General features: G+C 47.1%; 1 protein-coding gene across 1 annotated transcript; it reads right to left on the bottom strand.

The window, feature by feature from the left end:
* Positions 1-1225: 1225 nt before the first annotated feature.
* On the bottom strand, positions 1226-22627 carry SFT2D1 (SFT2 domain containing 1). Its single transcript, XM_001500195.6, has 8 exons — positions 18690-22627; positions 10157-10243; positions 9503-9585; positions 8263-8344; positions 6161-6196; positions 4435-4493; positions 2750-2779; positions 1226-1757 (listed from the first exon to the last, which is right to left on the bottom strand). The coding sequence occupies exons 1-8, from the start codon at positions 19059-19061 to the stop codon at positions 1718-1720; spliced, it is 789 nt and encodes a 262-aa protein (XP_001500245.2). The 5' UTR covers positions 19062-22627; the 3' UTR covers positions 1226-1717.
* Positions 22628-27939: the final 5312 nt, after the last annotated feature.

Genomic DNA, 27939 nt, shown 5'->3' with positions numbered 1-27939 from the left:
TTCTTTGAGCTCCACGCGACTTTCAGGGTCAACCTCCAGTCCCTTCGGCACGTCTTCTGCACGCCCCCATGTTCTCTGTGGCGCTCTGCACACCCATGCCACCTGCATGCCTTCCCTCCTCTTCCACACTACTCCCACGCATCACCTCTGCCCACAGCACGGGGAGCTGCCCCTCTGTACACTCCCACAATGTCCTGTGACTCTCTGTAACTGCAGTCACATCTCTGGATGACAAGTGAGAACGTGTCTGCCTCGCCCATAACCGGGACTCCTCTGGGGTGAGGATGTTGCGTTTACATCCATCAGCACCAAGGCACTCAGTGCCTGCTGACTTTCCAGAGCTCACTCACTTCCCGTACCAATCTGCCTCCCGTGGTCCTTCATGGCCTGGCCCTGCCTCCCTCCCAGCCTCAGCTCCCTCCATCCCGCCTCTGCATTCCAGCGATACCAAGTACCTGATCTACTCCGTCCCAGCCAGACCTCCTCTCCTGCCACGCCCTCGAGAACACTCTCCCCACCATGTGTTCAGGAGGGTAACCACTCAGGAAGTAATCCTGCCATCCTCCCTCGTGAGCCCTTTCTTTCGTCAACGCTCACAACAGCACGTGAGCACTGCCCCCTCCTCTGCACTGTGGTCTGTGCCGGCACCCGCCCGCCTGCCCTTTCCCCGCGGACCACATTCCTGAAGCTCAGTGGGCACTGACTTGACTAGGATCAGCCACTGGGGCTGGGGCGCTGGTGGGAGACCTGAGGGGAGGAGGGGGAGTTGGGGTACACCCTGCCAGCGTCTCCAACATGCTCTAGCCCCACCAAGCAGGTTCTCCCTGGAGGGCCCAGCTCCTGCCAGACGCCGCCCTCCCGTCATTCCTGAAGCCCTGGGGTGAAAGCAGCTTCTTCCTTTGTTGCTAGTGTCTGGTTGCCTCCCTTACCCCAACTTGGCTTGTCAAGCTCTCCTCACACTGACAACTGTCCCACCTTACACCCTCTCCTGGACGTCCCAGCATGCTCTGCTTTCAGGCCTGCGCCCTCAACAGCACACTTACAAACGTTCTCTTCATTACACAGTCCTATTATCTTTTACAAATTTATACTCAGTAGCATTAGCACACAGACTATATCTTATTCACTTTTCCACAGAAAAATTGCATAACGTCTGAACTAAATTTTATGGAACTGAATCAATGTACCACCCACTTAAAACATAAGAAATTGGACCCAGAAAATGTTATTTTTCCAAGTTTGGGTTTATTTCAAAATTGTAAAGATTTATATATTATTTTTTATTACATATAATAAGTTTTTAGCTTAAAGAAAAACTTTCACATTTAAAGTTTTAAAAAAAGATATTTAAAAAATGTAGACATTTTAAGAGACAAAAAAGCTGAATACACCTTGCAGCACAGGTTTATCCTTAAATATTCACATCTCAAATGCTGTTTAGAAAAGATTTAAAAACTGGCTAAAAATCATCTACAACCGGCAGTGATTAAAATCTCCTTATCTTTGGAAAAGCACATTAATGACACACGATGAATTTCGGGTTACAACGTTACGAGCATCCAACAGTTTAATAGAGCAGGGAGTCTTTACCAGAACACAAAACGGTCTGAAACCGTCCCGGCACTTGTTTGGGAGTGACTATTGTATCAGTAAAGGCACACTTGACCAAAACCACAACATCGACTTTCCCACGCTTTCTCCGAAGAGTTTCTGATTTTCAACTTAGGAGAGAAGAACAGCATTTAATCACCGCATCCCTGGTGGAAAAAGAGGGAGGAAAACACAATGTAATAATCTGCCTCAAGAGCAACCTTTCAGAAACATTCCTGCCAAGAGACAAAGGCATGATCAGCTCTTTAAATCAGAACTCGGCGGAACGCCCACTCATGTCCTGATGAACTAAACCTGTGTTGGACGTCCCTGGAAATGAAGAACCGAGACTTGGAAATAACCTGTCAATTTCTGAAATGAGATTTGCTTTAGGCAATCCTTGCCAGCACATGTGCTAATCTTAATATGAAGAAATAAATTTAAATGCCAAAAAGAACTAAGACAGGTGTTCATCAGAAAGAATCAACCACTTGAAACTGAGTAAAAACAGAATGTCTGCCAGGTTCCCTCACCGTTCATATAAGGCGTACAATTTTGCTGTTTTCATATACAACGTATGTTTCCAAATTTCACAAAGAAGCACAGCTGTGCCTCAACAGAATAGTTTTCTGATTCTGCCAGATTTAAGATTGCAATTAGCTTTTTTTTCTCCACAACTAAATTAGTACATTTCTCTGAAAAACTGTAAGAAAATGACAGTTACCTCTTGACATACCGAATAAATATGTTTCTACTGGCTTAAAACGAACATTTATGTACGAGACCTCATCTTGTTCACTTTCTTCCTTTTTTTAAAAGTACAATTTGTTTTGCTAGTCTCCACATCCTATTTCCCGAATATTTGCAGTCATGGAAGATTCTGGAATCTCTTGTCATAATTCCCTAACTGCAAATGTTCATATGGTAAAGTAGGAGTAAATTCCCAACCTATCCATTACATGTTCAAAATGGTTTCACTTTATATGGCAAGCTTTTAGTCATCTCATTAAAAAATAATTTCCTCTTGGGAAGAAAGTAAAAGTCAACAAAACAGAGCCTTTTAAATAATCTTTTAACGTGCAAATTGCTAAAATTCATGTATTTGTGTAAAGAGAGTTAGAGGACCAGAAACAATAAGATGGAATTCAAAGGAGCTCACCTTGCATACGGGATGTATGACAGACTGTACCTGCAAGGAAAATTCAAGCATGTTGAAATGTAACCTAGATGATGCTCTTCTTTATGCCAAATGGCCATGTTGTAACACCATAAAAAACAAAGCAGCAGAATATAGCACAGTGATTCTCCAAGTGTGACCCCAAAAGTCACGATCCCAGGATGATTCTCCAAGTGGACCAGCAGCAGCACCACCACCCCGAGACCTGTTAGAAGTGCCAACCCCTGGGCCCCACCCCATACCTCCCAACAAGAAACTCGGGGTGTTAATAAGCAACCTGTGTTCTAACAAACTCTCTAGGTAATTCTGATGCCTGCTAAAGTTTGAGCTTGTTATAATAAAAAGGTTACCCCTTTTAAATTATTTTTTTTAAATAGAAACAAAAATAAGAATAAACTGCATTCTCCTTTAGGGATAAATAAATCGTTAAGTACAGATTACACAATAAAAAGCAACATATTATAGAAAACTAAGGGATTCAATTTAAATTTTTCCACATACTACTGAAAGGAAGTAAACTATCATCACACAGTTCATTTGTAGCATGTAGAGAACTGCATTTAATATCTGTTGATGTGACATCTATCAGCAGAAAGGCAGAAGCAGGACCAAAAGAAAGACAGATCCCAGATTGGGTCTTATCGAAAAGGAGAGATTTAAGACAGCAAAATCAGGGAGGGGTTGACTGAATATCGGAAGGAGCTAACAAGACTTAGCTCTAAAGAAAAAGGAAAAGCATTCTTAAAAATACTTCATACGGGGGCCAGCCCCATGGCCGAGTGGTTACGTTTGTGCGCTCCACTTCAGTGGCCCAGCGTTTCGCTGGTTAGGATCCTGGGCGCAGACATGGCACCGCTCATCAGGCCATGCTGAGGCGGTGTCCCACATGCCACAACTAGAGGGACCCACAACTAAAAAAAATATATATACAACTATGTACCGGGGGGGCTTTGGGGAGAAAAAGGAAAAACAAAATCTTGAAAAAAAAATACCTTATATGTGAAAAAAACTTCCTGGTCTAACATGGACATGTGCAAGGAGGGCAGACAATTTAATCACACGTTCACAGGGCCTTTTATGCAGCTGGACGGGACACAGTCCAAGTCACAAAAACGGCCACATGAATGGGAAGTGTGAAGAATGGCATGCCCGAAGACTCGGAGAGAGGGAGAGGAAACTGAGGCAGAGAAGCAGCAGTGAACAACAATTTGTGCACTGATGATTCAGAAGACAGCTCCAGCATCAAAATGAATTCTACGTCATGATTATTCAGCAACTCGGTGCAAAGGGAATGGTGAAGCGATACGCCCTCGGACGCGTGCTGTGACACGGCCTCACTTCCATGGATTCATACGTTTCACCTACATTCCTTATCACTTCCCTTTCACATATTAGACAAGAAGCGACTGCATCATTGTGTAACTATGTTAGCACAGCACCCAGCACTGGTGTGACCCTACCTCCCCACAGCTCTCCCTCTGGGGCCCTGAGCCACGTCCCATGGGGCACACTGCACATCTCACTCATGTGACCTCTCAAGAGGTCCGTCCCCTCCAAGGCGCCGCACCAGATAAAATGCCAGCGACTTCCCTAGGGCTTACAGGCTCAGAACAAAATGCTTATCACTGCCTAGGGAACCGTAATTTTCTAATCAGTGTAAGACTTACCACGTCATTGACAAGAACTGCAATATGCAGAATAACAAGGCGAGTGCCCTCTTATGCCACTAAAAACAGCAAAAACAGAGAAACCAGTTAAGAATTTTTAAAAATATTTTTCACAACCAAGTTCAATTCCTCCCCTTCAAAAATGCAGATGCTAGCTCCCTTTCTCTTTAACAAATTTTAGTATGACAAATTTAAGATTTAGTACTTTAAACTTAGTACTTAATTTAGTACTGTACCTAAATTTAAGATTCTGAAATTTAAACATCCATGAAGTACATTTCCTTTCTAAAAGTCTCTGTGGCCATTAATTTAAATACAGTCATGTGCCACATAACGATGTTTCAGTCAACGACAGACCACATATGCAACAGCGGTCTCAGAAGATTAGCACCATAGAGCCTAGGTGTGTAGGAGGCTACGCCATGTAAGTTTGTGTAAGTGCACACTATGATGTTCACAGGATGAAACCACCTAAGGATGCATTTCTCAGAACACATCCCCATCGTTGAGCAACGCATGACTGTACTGCTAAATATATGGCATTAAATAAATATTACCTAAATAATTATGCATGGCTGAAAATATTAAAAGTCTTTAAAGTTAGGTTCTTAAAGTCAACGTTAACTTTTCTAAAATCAGCATTTAAAACCCCACTTAGTTATCAGACCTATATCCTATGTGGAATTTACACATTTTACTCATTTTCATTTCCTCCTTTCCTTGAGTTATTTTTTGAAGGAAAACTGTATTTTATTGTGATCTTCTGGAATAATGTAAAATGAACAGTTTCCATGGTTGTTTTAAAATTATCTACTTTCAGAATTCCTTGTCCATTTTTATTTTTTACTTTTATTTACTTCTTCATTTACTTTTAATCTACTGCTCACAAATAAACAGGCTGCTAGACCATTCGAAAACCAGAAGTCAATGTTCCATAGGGATATGCAAAAATTGTTTAAGAATATTCTTTTAAGTTATCATTGGAAAACGAGGTGTAACTGAATTTTCACATAAGTTCAGTCCTTACATCATCAAAATTAAAAAGAAAATCAGAGCATTTTCTGATAGAGCATTTCTAAGACATATTATACACCACCCTTTCTTCTTTAAAATGTGCAGTTTTCTTGATAGCTCATTAAGCACCTCAAACCCTTCTGGGAAGTAGAGGGAACAATAAAATATAATGTACGGTCAGGAGCAACAACGAGTCAGGTGAACTGTGACACTAACTTCTGTAAAGGCTAACGAAGAGCCGTTCACCTTGTCTGCAAGTGGTTCTCTCTAAGCGGCAAGCGATTAAGTTCTTCTGTCTCCTTTGTTTTGGTTGGTTTTCTGGCCCTTTCTCCCTATTAGTTTCGACACTGGGTTACTCACAGTATACTCCCTCATCAGCGGGCCTGCCCGGAAGCTCAGCACAGCCCGGGCAGTGAGGCCAGCAGACAGACACACAGACCCTCAGCGAGGGCCTCTCAGGGCTCAGGACTGATGGAGGAGCCAGCCTGAGCGAAACAAGCACGAACTCCCCTGTGTCTGTCTCAGGTGGCAGAATCTATGGCAAGTCTAGCCACTAACTCGATGTGACCATACACAATTTTAGGGATGCTCGATCTTTGGTGGGTTTTAAGAAGCCAGACTTTGAGCTCCTTTGAGATGACAGTGTGAGGACACTTAGCTGGTGATGGGCCACAGAGTTAGTAGAAAGAAGGCATTGGTTGGTCTAACTTACCCAAAGAGCAGCACACAGGGTAAAGACGAAACACAACTACAGGAAAGGAAAGAGAAAAGTGTACATGTGAGTCCTTTCAAAAGCTTAAAAGAATGCATAAACTATCTGCATTCATTTGCATGGATAACATACAACAGAACAAAATTAATGAGACAATATTCCATGAGTGTTATTTAAAGTCTATGACTGCAATATTCCTTAGCAAACTGGAAGCACCTGGTAAATAATCTGTTGACTGAATCAACAGAAAGAACGTCTGCAGAACGATCTAGAGTGACGACAGCTGTTCTTAAGAAGGCTCACGTCAGTGTTTAGTAACAGAAGACCACCAACACAGTATCCAGTACAACTGCTAACACACGGCAAAGTCTCCTTTACTTGGCTTTACACAGAAATCCACTGTAAGGATTTTCACACAGAGAGATTACATCGTCACCCTACATCCCTGTGTCCCCTGAGGAGGCAGGGGAGTGAAAATGAGAGGCAGGTGACGGCAAGGGGGACATGCGGGAGGCCTGGAGACAGAGACCTCGGTGAGACGCCAGCGCTGACGCCCAGGAGCTGAGAGTCCCTTGGTCAAGTTAGTCATCTGGTCCTGACCTCGGTTATCTGCTCTTTAAAGTGAGGACAGTGTCTAGCTACGTGCTCTACAGGGCTGTGAACAGGGAACAAATCAGAATCTGCCTGTAAGGCGCTGGGCACTCAGAAGTCGCTAAGTAAGTGGCAGCATTTCTTTGCCGTCATTGTTAGGCATACTCTGCCACCAGCAGCAAATCAGACCATGGAGAAGCACTCAGCCGGAAACGTTAAGACTCAAGTCATCGCCAAAGTTACATCATATAAATAACTAATGGTCTGTCTCGGGAAATATTTTGTTATTTCTAAATGTTTGAACAGTCTCTCAACTTCACGATTGTCTGCATAAGTAGGGAACATTACTAAGACAGGTTCCAGGACTGCCTAAACAAAACCAATCTATGAAAAATCTCCGTAGAATACAAACTTTTCATAGTCCAACAGTGTAAAGTTTTTTCCTCTGGCAAAGAGGTGGGGAAAGACTCACAGACATTACAGTGGGAACATTTCCTCACTTGTAAATCTACTGGGATTAGTTGTGTTTCAAAAGTTAATTAGTGGTTAAACGGACAAACTAGCTAACGCTGATACTTAAATTCAACAACACGCTTTAAGGCAGGAGACACAGAGCAAGACTTAGGGATCAAGGCTCGGTGAAGGGGGGCCTTGGGTTCCTCTGCCTATAACACCCCAAACGATGATCAGCTAAGAACCCAAAATGCATGACAATAAAGCTATGCCTCTAACCCCAAGCAGAGCCCTCCCTGTTCAAAGATAAAGAGAACACTGCACTGTGCAGTGACGACCTGCTGGCTGGTACAGAACCCACAGGTGATGAAAGGGTGTACTTAGGGCACTGCTCCAGAGGCCATGCTGCTGGAAAGACAAGTATGGTCCTGCGCCCCACAGTGAGGTCTCAGTCAACCACAGACCACACAGATGACGGGGGTCACGTACGATTAGTACCACACAGCCTAGGTGCGTAGTAGGCTGTACCACCTAGGTTTGTCTAAGTGCACTCTATGATGTTCACACAAGTACAATATGGCCTAACGATGCATTTCTTAGAACACAACCCTGTCATTAAGTGATGCACGACTGCAATCAAACAGAGAAGGGACAAAAGCCAGGTGACAAGCTACTTCAATTCAGGCAACTCCCTCTGAGAAGACTCAAACGGACCCAGAAGTGACCTGTCGTCCAGTTCCCCCCTCCAAAGGGCGCACACAGCAGTTAAGAAACGCTCTACAGGGCTTGCATATGAAATGCATCCAGCTCTAAGCGTCACTGTAAATACACAGAGCTACCGTGTCAGACACACGCAACAGAGGGCAGGATGCCCTCCGCCAGACACTTCAGGTAATGCTGTACAATCCAAACTCTGAACACACAGCCTCAAGGACATGAATATTACATTCAACAAGAGAAACAGAACAACAGTACACACATTAGAGCAGGCAACGCTGGAAAAAAATGCAAAAAATACTTCAATAAAAGGTCTTTGTAAATTTTCATTGTATACTTACAAGCATGATAACTGTTGCAAACAATCTTGTCGTTTCAAACATTTTCTTCAGTTGCTTCACGGGTCCCATTAAAAAGCAGGTACTATTTGAAACAAATAAGAGAACTAAGAGATGGCTCTACTAATTTATCTGGCAATATAAAAATAAATGCTTTTAAGAAAAGAACAGAAATCCTATGTTAGTTTATCAATAAAAATCTCTCCCACTAAATCTGTTTTCTTTATCCTTAACATTTAAAGGAAACTTTAATCTGAGTTCTCTATGACACAGCAATGCCTTTTTACAAATTATTCATGGCGTTATCTAGGGCCACAGGTGAGCAGGACAGCCAAAGTGATCCTAAACAGGAAGTCTGTCTTCAATCTGTGCCAGCGCAGCCACTCCCACCTCCTTATCTCCACGCTTATCACCCGTCAGAACAAGGAGAAACCGCCAGCCACAGTCACTGCCAGTTCAAAGCCTCTAGTAGCAGCGCAACATGAAAAGGCTACGCCAGCCTTCTTTCCGACCGCGGTCTGAAGGAGAATCATGAGGACGAGCCCAGGAAAGCTGACTGAGCTCGGGCTGGCTCATGCCCGTTCACTCGACAATATCTCTGAGCCGGAAAATTCCTGAGGATACAGCAGGTCACCTCTGAAAGCTAAGTGCACCCAACTACTCCAACAGATGTCAACACACCCAAAGATGCACCAAAGATCCTGGGAGAGGAATGCCGGAGCGCCCAATCCAAAGTGCTGCTGGGCCGTGGCACGCATCACCTGTCTGCCGTCTCTGCTCAGCACCCTGACATCACAAGAGCACAAGAGCAGGCACTGGGGCACAGCAGCTCTAAGGCCGAGCTCCGGAGGACTGTCTGGTGGGAAGTCAGCCTCATCACCTTGCTAGGCACATCACCAGGCAGCGACCACCTTCTCTGTGCTACCACCCCCCGCTATAAGGTGGGGTGATGACAGTGCCCACCTCATAAACTGGCATAACATACCAAACACTTCAAAAAGTCCCTGGACACAGTAAGTGCCCCCAAATGCTGGCTATTCCTGCCATTGACACTCTATTATGGCAGCTGGCACATAGCAGGAGTCAACAAATATTTATTGAAGGAACATAAATTTTGTGGCTGAATTCATGGTATGAATAGAGCTACAGAAATATATCCTATTAGGAAAGTGCTTATTAGAAAGGAAAATTTTGATAGTGATAGCAAACAAAACATTTTTAGAAGCCAAACTTCTATACATACCTGGCTAATGCAGCAATATTTCCAAGGGTATAAAACACTGCAAAAAGCTTTATGCCACCAGGAAGCCACAGCAATCCAGTTCCCTGAGTTAAGATATTACAGTTATTTAAAAACAATTTTACCACTGTAATGGCTTAAAATACAAATATGCTAATATAAGAGTAATAATAATGAAATAAATTAAAAAATAAAATTTAAGTATAAATGTGCTTATAGTCTCTAGTTATATAGTTTAAAAAATCAGTTAATTTCTAACGTTATTTGCTAATTCTAATCTTCTGCTTATTTGCATATAAGTATATATAAATAACCCATAACACAACCTTCTGTATACATGTAAATCTCATGCTACTTAAATATTCTTTTTAAATGGCCAGTTAAAAAAGTAATTAACGCATCTAAATGACTGATTCTGCAGCTCTCTTAACACCTGTTGATTTTTGTTAAGTATTTTAACAATCCATAAAACCCCCCAAAATATTAATTTCTACATCCCTGTATTGGTGTCCACCCCTTTATTTCAGGTGACTAAATGTGTCCCATCAAAACTGTCTCACAGCAATCCAGATCAAGTGGACCGCCTGATGGTACTGGATGGCATTATTAGTCTGACATGAAATGAAAATTATTAAGCAATATAAAGCCTTAACTCACGAGGAGCGAGAAGAAAACGCCACTCACGAAGCATATGGCAAACCACTTCAACCTGGTGTTGAAACTAAGGGTCGAGGCATCCAGGACCTTCGGAGAGAAGGGAAATGAGAACAGGCTCTGAAGCGGCCACTCACCAGCCCGATTCCTCACACTGTGCTGAGGCGAGGTCCCATTCTAGCCTCCACGACGACCCTTGGTTTTACTTTGCGTATTGGAGCACTGTTTAACAACATTAAGATTCACGGCTGTAGGGGCCGGCCCCATGGCCGAGTGGTTAAGTCCGCGCGCTCCGCTTCGAAGGCCCAGGGTTCGGATCCTGGGCGCGGACATGGCACCGCTCATCAGGGCATGTTGAGGCGGCGTCCCATGTGCCACAACTAGAAGGACCCACAACTAAAATATATAACTATGTACCGGAGGGATTTGGGGAGAAAAAAGCAGAAAAAAGAAGAAGATTGGCAACAGTTGTTAGCTCAGGTGCCAATCTTAAAGATTCACGGCTGTGACGGGAAATGCAAACGTGGGCCGGGATCAGAGGGTCCTGAGGACCACTGTTCACTGTGCCAGGTGTGAAAACAGCACTGTGTTGGTGGACTTACAAAGCCCCACCTGTTGGGGACAGCAGAGCACGCTATGCATGTATGAGATATATTATATGAGATATATTATAAAACACTCGATGATCAAGAAACAGAGGCAGGATGAAAGAAGGCAGGCAAAACGCTGCCAAGGGTTGAGGCCGGGTCAGGTACACAGGGCTCACCACCCCTACTCTGCCCGTGTCCATCTGAGGTGAGGGTCCCTACGTGCAGAGCCTGAGACGGGGGTCCTTGTGCAGGAACGGCTCTCAGGAGAAACCCTGAGGGAAGCAAGGGAAGCTGAACAGAGCAGGGGAAGGATGGAGCAAGGACGTGGCCTCAGCTGCAGTTCAGCTGGGCCTGCAGTGTAAACTGCACCCGAGTGGCAGGCAGCTGGCCTCTGGAACCCAGCTGCCGTCAGGTGGTCACCAGCTGTAGGTGGACTGGGGGTAACTGCAGGACCTCCAGGGTGAGCCAAAGGGTACAGCTGTGAGTCGCTGGGTGATGGGCATAGCCCCCTAACAACAGGGAACTGGGCAGCCACCAGGACTGTCACCACTAGATACATTTGACAACTTCCATTATAAAAAGTTCATTTCAAACCAACTTATGCAAACTTGGGTATCTCCTCAGCCATTATTAAAAACATATTTTTGAAATGATAATTTATTCTCGAGCAACAATATTCCTGTATGCCACGCAAAATCTAACCAAATTACGTGCGGAGAAAAGTAGGAATTACTCTGCATACTTTATAGAGTACAATAATCAAGCACGCAGTAATGATTAAGTAGACATTTAGATTACTGAGTATACTACTAAAACTTATTTTCTCAATAAGGTTGAAAAAGTATCAACAGCAGCTGTTTCAAGAAACTAGAAATATACATTAAGAATTTATATACCAAAATTAAAATTTCTAACTTATATACCATGTATACTTAAAAATAAGACCACATGCTTATAAAGTATTTTCAAGAATAATGAAGCAAAAGCAGAAAGTTTTATATGCAAAAGCTCAAAATACCTTTGGTTACGTTCCTTACCTCCACAGATTAATCTGTGAATCCTTATGTAGCATGAAAAGGAGATAAAAATAACTGAGTAAAGATTCTGTCAATGTAACGTATATCACTTTTTAACATATCTTAAATTTTTTTTTAAATTTGCTTTAATTCACAGACACTCTTGTTTCCAGCAATCTTACCTGTTTATAGCAAAAACGATCACTGGATTTTAAACAAAGAATGAACTTGCCTATAAAAACGTCTAAATTTCATTCTTTCTGATCAGGAAGAACACACATCGAGTGTATTTTAACTACAGAACAGAATAAACCCTGAAGATCGCACATTAAACAGGAAGATCTAGTGGTTCGTAAAGAGGCGGCATGGCATCGTAAGCAAGCGCGACTTCTAAACGGTGGGTGTGAGCGCACCAGGGTGAGAAGGGCTTAATGAGAGGAAAAGCATCCATTTTTGCTTTCTTTTACAAGTTTAAGTCACCCACTGTTCATAAGTTCAACTTCTGGTTTTCAACAGCTGGTCTCTTTTTCATTCGGCACGCTTATTTGTGTAACAGTAGGTATTTTCCCCTTATTACCATCTCACATGAGATGATCTTTAAAATGAAGCATATGATGAATTATTTCCATTTGGAAATATGGAATAGTCAATCCACAAGCAAATGATTTGTCTCAAGCCTTGCAAATTGTCCAGGATACAGAAACAAATCAGAGATTTCCTAGGTCCTGAATGGGAAAGTTATATGTCGCTTCACCATGCAAGAGAACCTGGCACAGCACGCTCACGTCGAGACAGGACGGCGCCAATGCTCCAGCCCCCCCCCTTCAGCACAAGCATTTAGGAGCTGCGTTCCTGTGCACCCAGGATCAGGAACGAGCCCACCACCACCATCAGCTGTGTCAATTTCTTAAACATAGTCTCAGAAAAGAAATACACAATATACATCGACACTGCTACCAATTATTCATTTGTAATCAAAGGAAGAGGAAGCAAAGAGAAATCTCTGGAGAGCAGGAGTGTGACTTGCATTCTCTGGTGTCCTGTTCCTGCTGCAACACATAAACAGCACTGCCTGGAACCCGAACTTGATTAATGGAAAAACTAGGTGAAAGTATAATGGAGGAGAACATCTTCATCGCAGCCCCAACATTACAGATGAATGAATGAACCCGCAGCACAGCAAACGCTCGCTTCTTTCCTTCGGCGATGGAGAAGCGGGAGATCGACCTTATCACAAAGGGGACAGCTGCAGAGCCCTGAGCCTTGCCTGGGGCTACCACCACTGGAATAAAGGGAGAACACTGTGGCTTTAAACTAATGAACGCACTGAATGCAGTATTCTTAAAACACCTCTTTCAGTGTATAAAAAGATCAAGATGAGCAGACAGTGAGCACAAGAAACAGGCATCCACAGACCCTCTACAGTCGGGTCCTCACCTACCTCCTCAGGTGCCCTCCCCCTTACTAGGAGGCTCACACAAACAGCACCCCCACCCTCCTCATTTCCGTCACCTACTGCTCTCCCTGTCATTCTCTCCCACTCAGGACCCCTGATCACAGGTGCCACCTCGGATCCAACCAGAGTTTTGGATGATTTCAACATCCACATGGACAGCCTGGCCTTTCTGTTCCTAGTCCCCTACTCTCAACGGCCTTTCCCCTGCACTCCACTCAGTGACCCAGGGCATTCTTACCACCTGAAATTACTCCATCTCCAAACCTTGAGCTGCTGCTCTCCAGCCCCACCCCAAAGCCCTCCCGGAAGCACTGATCCAACGGCTCCTGCCTCCACTGCTCTGTGGCCTCTGGGACCTTTACCCAGCCCAGCGATCCTCTCCTTTCTCTTCCGTGGAAATTACACCGTACCTCATGTGAATCAGACATTCAAATTCCCTTTCCACTGCATCCATCTGGCAAATCCCACCCCGACTGAAGCCTGCCTTCCTCTTCCTCTGGGCAGAGTTGAGTCACGCAGCAGGAGAGGGCATCGTAACCCGGTCAGCACCAACTTCAAATGGGCCCAGATGCTGCCTGTCCAGCAACCTGACACGTGTTGTTGTTTCTAAGTCACCTTCTCTCTCGCCCTACCACCCACTGACTATTTCAAACCTCCATTTCTGGCTCTGACACTTTCACTGCCAGCAGATGACTTCCCCTATTTCACACAGAAAATGGAAGCCGCTAGTGGAACCCCCTCCACTGCCTGCCGCCACCACCAAGCCCACCTCAAGAACATCCTCTCTTCCTTTCCTCGGATTAACGCAGAGGAGCGAAGGTCAACCCGGCCACCGAGCTTCCAATCCCCACCCTCTGACCTTCGCAGGAAACTTACCGCATCTCCAATCATGAACCATGCTCTCTCCCTGAGACCATTTCCATCAACGCGTTAAACATGCTTAAGCCTCTTCCATCTTAAACAAATAAAAAGCTGACTTGATTCCACCCTGCAGCCTCTGCTCATTCACTAATTCACTCAACAAATACCTACTGAGGGCTCCTAGGTGCCTGTTCTAAGTACTGGGTGAGGAGTCTGGCTCCTAGTTAAAAGCTGTCCCAGGGGAGGCTGCCCTCCCCACGGCAGACTTCATGCACAGACCCTGCATCGCAGACTCTAAAAGGAGCTGCAGTCACGGACTCAGCCCCAGCGGGTCATGCCATCTCACACATCTCAGTCTCAGCCCTGCGGCCCCCATTCCAGCGGTTCTTTTTTTTTTTTCTTTTCTTTTTGAGGAAGTTTGGCCCTGACCTAACATCTGTTACCAATCCTCCTCTTTTTGCTTGAGGAAGATTGTTGCTAACATCTGTGCCAATCTTCCTCTATTTTCTATGTGGGATGTGGCCACAGTGTGGCTTGATGAGTGGTGCTAGGTCCGCACCTGGGCTCCAAACCTGTGAACCCCGGGCCGTGGAAGCAAAGCGTGCGAACTGAACCACTACGCCACCAGGCCGGGCTCCCAGGGTTTCTTATCCAAGCTCTTCTCCCACAGGGCCTCCTCACAGGGGACGAGGAGACCCTGAAGACACTTTTCGCCTCTCCGACTCAGTCCACTCTTAGCCTCCCCACTTGCCCTCCTCCCCTGACCTCAGGCTCCATAAAACTGTTGTTGGGGACTCCCTCAGCAGTGAGACGTTCCCCACGTCCTGGCTGATCCACCTGGCCCCTGACCAGTGTCCATTCTAGGGGGGAAATGGAACCGAGGGGAGTGGGCACTTCCTCCAGTTTTAGCTTCTTGCTTATCCCATTGCAGATAGTGATTTAAGGCTGAACTGGCCCTTTCCTTCTTGGCCCATTGCTTTAATTGGCTACTCCAGACACGTGACAGCCCAGCTCGCTCTCTCCCAGCTGGGCTGAGCTCTGACACTGGGTAACACAACAGTGAACACAGTAAGATCGCTATCTTCAAATAAGCAGATGCCCGTCAAGCAGAACATCAGGTCTGGCAGGAGCTGTGAAGAGCCTCTAAGCAGGTTAAAGGGTGGAGAGTGGCGAGGGAGGCGCGAGGGTCAGGCATATTGGGAAGTCCTGCTGGAGGCCCTTCTGGGAGGTGACGCGAGCAGGGACCTGACCGAACTAAGGACCAAGCCAAGCAAAGGTCAGAGAGAGAGCCCCAAACTCCTTGTCCCCCCAAACCTCCTCCTCGTCCCCCCAAACTGCCTCCTCGTCCCATTTCTCAACCTGCACTCTAGAAACCAGCGCCTGTCCCCCTTGTCGGACCCCAGCTTAGGAAGAGCCAGCACAGGTAAAGCCCAGGGGAGAACCCTGAAAGCTGATGGGCTCCCGGCCCAGCCATGCCCACTCTCCTCAGCAACCAGCTCCCCTGCCCCTACCCGACGAGAACCATCCAGACAGGAAAGCAACTTCCCCCTCCTTCATTCCAAGGGACACTCTTAAGACTCCAGTCTCCCTTCTGTCTCAACCGCACTGGACATTTCACCCCCTCCCCCCGCCCAGAAACACTCTCTGCCATCGACTCCTCCGACAGTGCTCTCTTCTGCTTTGCCTTCTGCCATGCAGGCTACTCCTTCTAACGGTCTCCTCGGCGTCTCTCTCCCTCCATGGGGAAATGAAACGTGTTCTGCTGAGCCTTCTCCTCGCCCTTCTCTGTACCTCTCCCTAATCCACCTTGTCCACCTCCACAACGTGAGCAGAGGGAAACAGATAAGGCAAGACTACGCTTACAATCTCTGAAGGGAGAAAGGGAGGGAGGGAGCTTAATCTGTGTAACAACAGCTATTTTTCTTGTTACCATATCCCATTGATCTTTAAAATGAGACCTTAAGACAGACAGTTTCCATCTGTAAATACTCAAATCCACAAGGTACACTCAATCCACAGGAAAATGGCTTGTCTCCTGCAAACTGCCCCTTAAATAAAGCTGGTGGCGGTTCAAATAAGAGGCCTCTGTGGCACACTCACACGTTACAGCCTTGCTGCCTCAGCACCAACAGGTGCCTTACACCCATGCCCTAGTTGTCCAAACCCAAACTAGTCACTCCTTCACTGGCTCAGCAAAGACTTATGAACAGATGTCATATGCCAGGGACCTGGTAGGTTCTAGACAAACAGTAAAGAATAAGATGAAGAAGACCCCAGCGCTTACAGAAATACATTCAAATGGGGGGAACAGGTTACAGACTAGGGTAAGGTCCACGAGGAAACAGAGAGGATACTGGATATCAGGAAGGGGGCCTCTCTGAAGAGGTGGCTAAGTGGAGGCAAAAGGAAATGACAAATTCAACCCTGAAAAGAGCCATGTTAGGGGCACCTGAGAAAAAGGAAATGCAACGGCCAAGTCCCCCAGGCAGATAAAAACGAATGGCTTAGACTGGGGAGAGGAAGCCAAGTGAGCACAGGGGACCCCGGGGAGGGTGGTAAGGGGTGAGGTGGAGCGGTGGGCAGAAGTTGGGCTGTGGTGCCGTGAAAAGAGTTTGGATTTTATTCCAAGTGCTACAGGAAGTCACATGCTCTGACGCGACTCTCTAAGACCTGGCTCAGGTCTCTGCCCCCTTGATATCTTCCCAGATCTCCCACAGGAGGACCCAGAACTCTGGCTACTCTGTCTCTCTCCTGGCCTCCCAACCACGTGAGCAGGAGCACGGAGCAGCCCCAGATCTCAGGATGCTCCCCCAGCAACACTCGCCGCCTCCCCTAAGTCCTCAATCTGTCCTGAGCCAACCTCGTCAAGTCCTCCATCACTCCCAGGGCACTCCCCCCTCCCTGAACACCACCAGCAAACTCCCTACATCCTCCCCCTCTTCTGCAACCACTCCCCACCTCCTGCTCTGTCTGCAATCTGGTCTCCCCTGCACCCTCTCAAGTGGGGCCTGTCTTCCTGCCCACACGTCCTGTCACTGGGACAGGAGGTGGGCTAAGGGAATGCTCCCTCCTCACTGCTGCTTCCCGTGCCTTCCTCTGCCCCAGAAACACCTGCTTTCAAGATCTGGCCATCATGCTAGGCCACCTGCTGCTCCTCCTCACTGTGTTCCTGGGTCACACTTCTCCTTCCACCTCGTTCTTCACACCTCTCGCTACTATTTGTGGGTTCCTGTATTACCATGATGCTTCGCCAAACTGGTTACAGAATTGAGCGAAAGCGGATGCTTCTCTTTTAGTCTTTGAACCCTCACACAGAGCTCAGAATCCTGCCCACAAGAGGTGCTGCAAAAATATGACAGGCAGGGAAGTTAGGAAGGGGGACAAATAAAACATCCCTACATCAGCACTCTTCGATTTTAAGTGTTCCACTTCTCCGACAGGCACACAAGAATTTGCCGGCATGCAAATAAAAATACTTATAAAGCAGTTCCCGCTCCACTCCTATTTTTAACCCTCTCACTAGAGGAAGTAACCCTTATCAAGTCTCGTGGGTAAAGCACAGAGACAAGGGGGTTTTCCTGTTTTTGATTTTTTAAAATCTCCTACCAGGGCTCAAAGCCTTAACAGACAACCTTTAATTTAGTATTATTCCACTTCTCGACGACCTGTTCTTTTTTTCCCTCCAGTGTCTCTACTTGCAAAAGACGCACACACACAGCACTTCATTTACGTCCAGGGGCAAAGAGACGCAACCAAACTTTAAGATTTTGGCTTTCTGCGGCTCGCAGGACGAAGGACCTGCACATGTAGCGGCACTGGGCAGCCCGTGCACATGTCAGGCGCAGAAAACCAAGTCGGGTGGGTGAGGAGAACGGAGGATCATTCAGGGGAGAGAGAGACAGGCAGTTACCGGGGTCCCGAGAACCAGAAGGCCCAATTGGGGGGATGGGGGGGTATCTCAAAGGTAGCTTCTGCAGACATCATGAGAACCGGGCATGCTCCCAGACTCTTCCTAGGACCGGGAGTGGAGCCCTCCTGCATCAGCTGGGGTCAGAGGGGGCCCCGCCCGGCACCCGTTCACCCCGCTCCGCCTGCCCCCGCCGCGCCCGGGGGTCGGGGTCCGCGGAAACCGAGGATGACGGCCAGGGTCTGGGGGCACCGAGACCGAGGATGACGGCCGGGATACGGGGCACCGGGACCAAGGATAACGGCCGGGGTCGGGGACCGCGGGGACCGAGGATGACGGTCGGGGGTCACCGAGAACGACGATGGGGGTCTGGGGGCACCGGGACCGACGATGATGGCCGGGGTCGGGGGGCACTGGGACCAAGCATGGCGGCCGAGGGTCGGGGGGCACCGGGACGGAGGATGATGGCCGGGGTCGGGGGGCACTGGGATCGAGGACGGCGGCCGGGGGTCGGGGTCCGCGGGGACCGAGGATGATGGCCGGGGTCGGGGGGCACTGGGATCGAGGATGGCGGCCGGGGGTCGGGGTCCACGGGGACCGAGGATAACGGCCGGGGTCGGGGGGCACCGAGACCGAGGATGGCGGTCGGAGGTCTGGGGCCGCTGGGACCGAGGATGGCGCTCGGGGACGGACGCGGGCTGGCTACCTGCGAGGTCAGGCCCTGCTCCTCGTCGTCCTGGCCGCTCAGGACCCGCCGCAGCTTCTCCATGGCCCTGCTCCTGGGCGCAGCGGCCGCCACAAGCTCGCCGGCCTGCCGAGCCCACCGAGCAACCGGGAAGCCGAAACCAGAAACCACTCGCGGCGACCGGAAGTGCGGACTGGCCCGCTTCCGGCGCGCCCGCGCGGCCGCCGTAGCCGCGCGCTCATGCGCACTAAGCCCCCGCGGGCCGTGGATCGTGGGAGTAGGTACTTGCTTCGCTGACCTGGCAGCTGGTCGGCTGGGTGGAGGTGGTCTCGCGAGCAGGCAGGGCAGCCGCGGGTCCCCCGTGCGCGGATGTCCCCGGTCGCTGCCTCCCATCACATGGAGTGGGGACACAGCGGGCTCACACTCGTTGCTTGTTGGATGAAGGGACCCACGAACACAGATCCTCACGAGGGTTCTTGACGCTGGTGCCCAGACCTGCGTGCAGTACCGCAGACTCGCGTCCAGGCCTGCAGACTTGAGGTCCAATTCTGCAGACCCAAGGCCCAGTACTGCAGAACAGCGTCCAGTACTGCAGTGCCTCAGACGGGACGTTCAGGCCTGACACCAGTAGGAGAAGAATCCTGGAGGCCAATTTGGGAAGACTGACAGGCATGGGTTCAGTCTAAACTGGACACCGACTTACCAGGAGTGAAGTTCTCAAAATATCTTCTCTTGGAAGGAGTCAGGGAAGAAAGGACAGGCTTTGCGGGCCGGCAGTTCTGTGCCCTGATTTCAGCCCTGCCACAACAGTGTGGCGCTGGGGACTAGCCGTCTCCTAGCCAGGGCTCCTCATCAGAGCATGACAACACCTACTTTTCAAGATTAAATGAGACTATACTTCAAATTATCCCACAAGAAATAGCAGGAGACTGCCTTAGTCCTTTTTACCCATGAGAGGTGTTTAAGTCAGTTCGTCTTCCAACTAGGGAGGAGAGTGAAGCCCTGGGTGGAAGCACGCGGATGGCGCTGCCTTTCTGTTCCAATCCAACACTTCCCTCCTCTTGCCTTTATGCAGCAGTTGTCAGAACAGCTCACTTTTTCTGTGGATGGCATCAGCAACACAAGCAAGCACTAAAACGTGAGAGAAAAGCATTAAGGTCTCTCTGGGAAAATAAGCAGCATACTTAGAACTAAGGCTGTGTGTTTCTAAAGGTTTGTCTCCTCTCCTCATTTCAGTCGTCTTTGAAATCAGGTATTCCTAACTTCTTTCCCACCCACACTCTGACAACCAGTCCTATCCCCTCTGTGCAGAGTGCCTCGCTCCCTGGCTCTTCAGCTGTGACCCCAGGTAACCACGGCAACAGACTGATGCTAGGCAGCTGGCTTTGTTCACGCACAAAGCATTCTGGGCCTCAGTTCTGAAGGAGGAAAAGCTGTTGTGTTACTTTTTGACCAAGCTTCACTATCATGTCCAAAGAAGTGATTAAGACAAGCTTACGAGATATAGTAAACGACCAGTGTTTAAATCTTGTTAAATCTATCCCAAACTCGGGATCTGTGCTCTTTCTCAGGCACTTGTAACCACTCAGGGGCTCAATTTCAAGTGTCATTTCCTACCCAAGTTGTCACCTGAGAGTGTTTGACACATTCAACAATTTCTACCAAGTACTCTATGAATTCTTAGAGGTGGGAATGGGAAATTTAAAAGGTTCTGTATTCTCTTCCTTCAAAATGCTTAAGATGTTGCCATTGGGTAAAGGTTCCCACATCCGTTCCTGATGTTGCTGTCCTAAGAAACCCTCTGGGAACCTAGCCACTTGGTGTAAGGGTGCTGGTTTGTGTGTGGGGTCCCTTGGGGTCCGAGTTCCTGATGCAGGATGGAGCATCACACCTGGGGGCTGGGCAGGGCCTGCCTGTGGAGAGCACCACCCTCTCCAGCTCCCATGGCTGGATCCTCCAGTGGGGAGACCTCTGCCTTGCTGACCAGGGCTCTTCCCTCTGAACTTGTCTTTGCCTCGCTCGCGCCTGCTTTCCCGTGGCCAGGTGAAGGGAGGGAGGAAGGAGGAGGAAGGAACAGCTGATTTCAAGTGTGGAGACCAGGATCTGTGAATCTTGCTCTGGCAGGCCTGGAGGAAGGCAGTGTGGGAGACACGCTCATCTCGGGGAACCGGAAAGATGAGTTTTCTCAAGTTCCTTGCCTCTCGTGACTCGGAGCCTCCTCTTGTTCTTGTCCCTGGGCTGCCCCGTGTTTGGGAAGGTCGTTGGCTCTGAAAAGCTACGTGGCTGAACAGCAGGAAGAGGAAGGGATTAGGAAGCTACTTAGATTTTTTTTCTAGGTTTATGGGCGAGAGGCAAAGACTCACTTTAGGTCTCCTTACACTCTGTTCCAGAGTTCTTTAGGGTGGGAAGGGAGGTGGGGATCCAGAGCAGAAAGTATACGTGATGAAACGACGGTAATGATTATAATCACAAAACCCAGCATTTCTACCACGTGGTGGGCCCTGCCATGAGTGTTTACAGGTACAGTCAGTTCTTGTTATTTGCAGCAGTTACATTCAATAAAGTCGCCACAAACACCGAATTAGCCATCCGGGAGCACTGGTTCCGAGGGAAATACAGGTGAGGCTCCTGCCAGCCTCGGACCACACTTTCCTCAGCCAATCAGTGCATAACCCTGTTGATGTGCGTCTCTGTGTAAGGACACCTTGTGTGATACGTATCGCTGACTCATTAGCGCTGACGTCACAGTCAACAGCACTGTAACTCCTGCCTGAAAGAAGCTTTTCTAACACGTGTTTTCTCCGTAAGGCACATCGCAGCCTTCTTGTGCTTAGGAATACTAGCCAGCACTTCAAGCACCAGGCTTGGGGGCCATTTTAAAGAGTGAAATCACCACCAAAAAGCACAAAAATGGGGGGCTGGCCCCGTGGCCGAGTGGTTGGGTTCGTGCGCTCCGCTGCAGGCGGCCCAGTGTTTCGTTGGTTCGAATCCTGGGCGCAGACATGGCACTGCTCATCAAACCACGCTGGGGCGGCGTCCCACATGCCACAACTAGAAGGACCCGCAATGAAGAATATTCAACTATGTATCAGGGGGCTTTGGGAGAAAAAGGAAAAAAATAAAATCTTTATTAAAAAAAGCGCAAAAATGGGAAAAACGTGGCGCTGAACAGACTGCAGAGGTGCTTGTTTGCAGTAGGAGAGCTGAGACAAGAAAGCGGGGCGTCGCCTTGTTCCATCTCAGCCAGGACCCTGTGCCCTGGGCGACTTGTTTTTCACTGATCTGCACGTGTCCTTGAATCATCATGAAAGTGCTTGCAGGTATAGATTTTTGGGTTACTAATACCTTTTGGCAACTAGGTGAATTTGCAAATACAAAACCTGTGAAGAACGAGGACGGACTGTAGGATTATTTTATTTAATCCTCCTAACCACCGTGCAAGGTGGGAACTGTCATCACCTTGGCTTCACATAGGAGAAAATAAAACAGTTTAGGTTGATTTGCCCCAAATCCCACAGTGATAAAATGCAGAGCCAGGAGTCAAAGCCAGGCAGTCTGACTCCAGCGCCCAGACGCTTTAATCATTTTATGATCTCCATAAGGGTTATGCCTGCAATAAACTTTGTGCAGGGTTTTTCAGGAACCTGAGCTCGGCTCATAGAGTACAGAAGTGAAAAAGCCCACGCCACATTCCTAAATGTTCAGTATTATTTTCTAAGTAAAATTTCTTGCACCCAAGTACAGGATGAAATATAAGAAATGGTCCTTTTTAGGTTAAAAATTGTTGGACGTTGGCATTTTGACATGGTTCAACTTCAAATATTCTTGGAAATCTTTCTCTCCATTACTGCAGATATCAGTTTATTTCATCTTTTTGCATCTGGAAAACTTCAAAAGGAAAATCTTTGAAGAATGTATAGATGTACTTTCACTGAATAGACACATAAAGGTTTATTATTGTACAGCAGATGCTTATCATCTATTTTCTGATCTTTTAAAATTAAAGACAGACGGAGAAGATCTCACGCTTTAGTATAAATAGACCGAATATAAGTACTGTCTGCCCCAAAGATGCTGGGCATTGGACTGTTTTATCAGAAAGAGTGTATCACCTGCTTTTCCAGGGGTCTTATAGTATCTGTTTTTAATCTGAGATTAGGGAAAATCTCTACTGAAGGCAGGAGGGTGGACATTAAAAATCTTTGGGGATCCACCTTTTAATCGTCAGACTTTAGGAAGGAATAGAGTGGGTGATGTAATAAAACAAAATAATAGACATTTTCATTATGGTCTTACCAAACCGAAAAGCAAAACCTATCACTTGATGACCTTGGAGTAGTATATTTATGGAAAGCTCCAAGGTTCTCTGGAATTCATATTTACAGGCAGCCCTAATTTTTAATCTCTGTTTAGCATGGTGGAGAATAAAAGGGAAAAAAAAGAACCACTTCCCCATTTGGTAGAGTCCATTCACCCAGCACTGGCCAGAGAACAGTAAACCCTTGTTCAAAAGTTTGCAGTGTTTACAAAAAACTGGAAAGATGAGTTGGATTAGCTATTCCTCTTAGAAGTAGAGTTTCACTCATGCTCAGACCCCTTCCCTTGGCACAGAGCCTGGCACGTGATAGAAGCTTAGCATATGTTTCTAGGGTGAATAAATGAGTAACAATAGCTAGAGCATATTAAAGAATCTGAGACACAAATTGCATCCATATGACATCCAGGGTTAACTGTAGGAGAGACAATAAATCCAGGTGTCTGTAGGAGACAATAAATCCAGGTGTCAATTATTTGACAATTACGTGTTGAGTGTGTCCTGTGTGGCAGGCACTGCCCGGGTTGGCAGTGTAGGTACATAGATGAGCATGAGACTGACTGGGAAGAGAGTGAAACCAAGAATGAAGGAGTTAAACATCTTCCCTGGGCTAGAAGAGGAGAAGAAAGGAATTTGAGATAAGCTTTGCAAACTGCAGCTGTGCATACTCAGCATCATCAACTGTTGTTTAAAACAAACCAGGTCTCTCTGTCCCTCATTAGTATAGGAGTGAGCTGTTTTTCCCTGGAAGTTAAGGACCAGACGTCAAGAAGAAAAAAGAGATTTAGCCTCACAAGGCCAAACGCAGGCCAAGGATGAAAACTAAGTGGAAAAGTCCAGATGGTCAAAGAAAAAAAGAGATTCAATCTTCAAGACCAAACACAGGCTGAAGACACTAGCCAGGGAGGCTACATGCTCCCCTTCCCGTACTAAAACCCCTGATCAAAAGCCCTACCTTTTTCCCTTTGAGGAGGTGGATTTGAATTTTAACTCCCATCTCCTCATCTGGCAGCCTCTTGATAATAGACCTCTTTCTTTGCCACGAGCCTGGTGTTTCGCTTAATTGGTCCTCCGGCACATTGCGTAACGGACCTGTGTTTGTGTTCTATAACAAGAGGAGTCTACAAAATCATTATAATGGATCAACAAACTGTGCTACTGCCAGACAATGGAATATTAGACAGTGCTAAAAAGAAATGAGCTAGCAAGCTGTGAAAAGACATGGAGGGACCTTAAATGTGTATTTGCTAAGTGAAAGAAGCCAACCTGAAAAGGCTACACACTGTATGATTCCAATTATTTCACACCATGGAAAAGGCAAAACTGTGGAGAGGGTAAAAAGATGAGTGGTTGCCAGGGGTTGGGGAGGCAGGGATGCATACATGGAAAATGGGGATTTTTAGGGCAGTGAAACTGTTCTGTATAACATGGTGGTGGTGGATTCATGTCATCACACTTTTGTCAAAACCCACAGAATGTACAGCACAGAGAGTGGACCCTCATGTAAACGAGGGACTTTAGTCAACAACACTGCATCAGTTGGCTCATCAGTTGTACCAAATGCACCGCGCTAATACAAGATGTTAATAATAGAGGAAACTGGGTGTGGGGAGGGGATATTTGTGAGCTCTGTACTTTCTCTTCATTTTTCAGTAGACCTGAAACTGCTCAAAAAAAGCTATTAATTTAAAAATAATCGTTATACACGACTGAGTTCATTGTATTTGTGAGCACAGCTATGGAAGGATGTGCAGGTTTCTGCAGGAGCTGTGCACAGGAGCTGTGCTGGTCTCAGAGTGGAGGAGAGTCAGGAATGAGTGGGTATAGACAATGGGGAGGGGGCTCCTGGAAGAGGGAATGGCTCGTGCAAAGGCCCAGAGGTGGGAAGGAACTTAGCATTTGCCATGAAAAGAAAGCTGTGAGTGTGGTTGTTTTGGCTGGTATGGGGAGCACAAGAGGGAGAAGTGAGTTAGGGGAGGTTGGAATGGGCTGATGGGGGACGCCCTGCAGACCACAATCTTAGTCAGTTTGAGCTATCATACCAAAATACCACAAACTGGGCAGTTTAAACCCCAGAAATTTAAATCCCCAGTTCTGGAGGCTGGAAGTCCAGGATCAGGGTGCTGGCTGATTCCGTTCTTGGTGAAGGCCCACTTCCTGGTTTGCAGACGGCTGCCTTCTCGCTGTGTCCTCATGTGATGGAGAAAGAGGAAGCTCTGGTCTCTTTTCTTTTTATAAAGGTGTTAATTCCATCATGAGGGCCCCACTCTCATAACCTAATCTAACCCTCATTATCTCCAAAGGCCCCCTCCCAATGCTGTCGCACTGGGGACTAGGATTTCAACATATAAATTCGGGGGGGGGAGGATGCAAATGTTCAGTCCGTATCATGCATGTTAAGGATTTTGGGTTGTAGCCTCTGAAAGATGGGGAGCCATTGAATCCATGTCACATCGAATGTGAAAGTGACACATCCAGTTTGCAATTTAGAAAGCTCACTCACGCATGCTTGGGATTGGGGTCTCCGAGGGCAGGCGTGGCTGTGCTGGGATCTGTTGGGGGTCTGTGTGGAAGACGAGAGGAGGGTCATGGTGGCTTGGACTAGGATGGCATGGAGATGGGCAGAAATGAACAGTCAGGAGATTCTACAAGTGGGATCTACAGGCCTTGACTGAGTGCAGAGAGTGGGACAGGGGTGGGGTCCTGGGAGGCTCCCAGGATATGCACAGAGCACCACGGTGCACTGGGGAGCAGGAAGGAGGGGTTTGTGGTGGTTGTGAGAGATCTGGGTGCAGATGGATTGGAGATGGAAATTTGGGAGGCATCTGTTGGTGCAGGAAATCCCCCCGGAAGAGTGTGGGGCAGAAGAGACGCTGGGTCAGGCCCTGCAGTGGAGCAAAGGAGAGGGAGTGCGAGCAGAGGGTGAGAGAAACAGCACAGCGGGGCACAAGTCCTGCTGTGGGCAACTGCTCCTTGTCTAAGAGAAGCAAGGGTGGCAGGGCTTAAGTCAGGCACACGGTGCCTCCATATTTCTGTAGCTCTCCTTTCAGGGGCCAGTGAGATATAACTAAGTACTCAAATGGCCAAAACAAGCCAGGCATTTCTTCTACCAGTGGTCCTCATGGCTATCAGTCCATCACTGAACACAAGGTCTGGAGTCTTTGCTGTGTGCAGTCAAAAAATGTCCACGATGCCCAATTTGCCTTGACATTCAGATTCTCTTCTCATTTGCTGAGCCGTGTAAACCACTGAGTGAAGGGTGAGTGAAATATTTTCCCCAAGGATCCACTGTTGTAGAAAACATCCTGCTTGTAAATTTGCTCATATGTGTCATTCCAAAGAAAGACACAAAGGTGATTTTTTTTTTTCCTGAGGAAGATTCGCCCTGAGCTAATATCTGTGCCCGTCTTCCTCCACTCTATGTGTGGGTCGCCTCCACAGCATGACTGATGAGTGGTGTAGGTCCATGCATGGGATCCGGACCCGTGAACCCAGGCTGCAGAAGAGGAGCGTGCCGAACTTAACAACTACGCCAAGGGGCTGGCCCCCAAAGGTGATTTTTTAATGATTATCTGTTGGGTGTTATATCTTTCCAGGAGAGAAATTTTTACACCTTGAACCCCAAGAGGGGAGAAAATGCCTTTCTCCAGTCCTGTCTCCCCAGAGATGGCAGAGAGAGCCTGGTACCATGAGGACAGGACTCTGCTCTTTGCTTTATCTTTCTGACAACTGCTGGCGTTGTCAGCCATGAAATCCCTGCTGTGGTCACAGCCGTACTGTGAGTAGAGCTGCCAGTCACTCTATTAATGCCCATTTGAGGCTTTCGTGAAACTCATGTGCTAGTCTGTGAAAACAAGGGAACTGTTCGAGACCAATGCTTTAAAGTAATGAACCAGCTACTAACAAATTTTGGATGTTGCTTGTTTAAAAGCAAAAGGAACTCAGCATTCTCATTACTTATTTCTCCTGATCCATTTACTATATCCCTTTCATGAGTACTTGAGGGGGAAACAACTGCAATGTTACGCAAATGAAGAAAAATGTTCCCACGGTATCTGTGGTGGTGACGGTTTTCATGTCTGTGTTAGTAGATAAAAGGGATATTCTGATAAGGAGGATGTATGTGTTTTGAAAAATGTTGTTATATTCCTTACCACAAATATTAGCTGAACACGTATCACAATATATCATCCTTGACCTCAGCTTTGGAATCTTGTGAAGCCACAAGATGGCGTGGTTTCGCCACAAAATAGCCTCAACCTGGGGACAGGGCAAATGACGGTGAAAACGGATTGGCCTCTCGGTACCGGGATTCTGGAGGAGGAGCAGATGTTTTCAAGTTTCCAGGTTCTTGCTGAGGTGCAGCTTGCTCCTTGCAGGTCCACGGTGCAGTCTCTTCCAGCACAACCCATGAGTGTGTCCCCAAGAGAGCTGAACTTTCAAACGGGAAAACCAAAGTTATCCCGCAGACGGGACAAGGGCATAGATTTCCTTGATAGAAGTGTATTTTATTGCAAACTCAAAATATTTAATTGGTTGCGAAAACTGATGACAACAAACTGACAAATTTCTTTTTCTCTCTTTCTTATTCTTTCTTTGCTTCCCTCCTTCCCTTCCTTCCTTTCTTCTTTCCCTCCTTCCTTTTTTCTTTTTCTTTCTCTTTCTCTCTTTCTTTTTCTTTGTTTCTTTTTCTTTCTTTCTGTCTTTCCTTCTGTCTTTTCTTTCTTTCTTCTTTCTGTCTTCTCTTTCTTTCCTTGTCTTTTCTTTCTTTCTTTCTTTCTTTCTTTCTTTCTTTCTCTTTCTTTCTTTCTTTCTTTCATTCTTTCTTTTTTTCCCTCCCTCCTTCCCTCCCCCTTCCTTCCTTCCTTTCCTCCTTTCTTCCCTTCCTTCCTGTCTGTCTTTCTGTCTTTCTCTTTCTTTTTCTTTCTTCTTTCCCTGCTTTCTTGCCTTCCTTCC

The sequence above is a fragment of the Equus caballus genome, chromosome 31, assembly GCF_041296265.1.
Source record: "Equus caballus isolate H_3958 breed thoroughbred chromosome 31, TB-T2T, whole genome shotgun sequence".
Classification (NCBI taxonomy): domain Eukaryota; kingdom Metazoa; phylum Chordata; class Mammalia; order Perissodactyla; family Equidae; genus Equus; species Equus caballus.
This window is presented reverse-complemented; position numbering and strand designations above follow the sequence as displayed.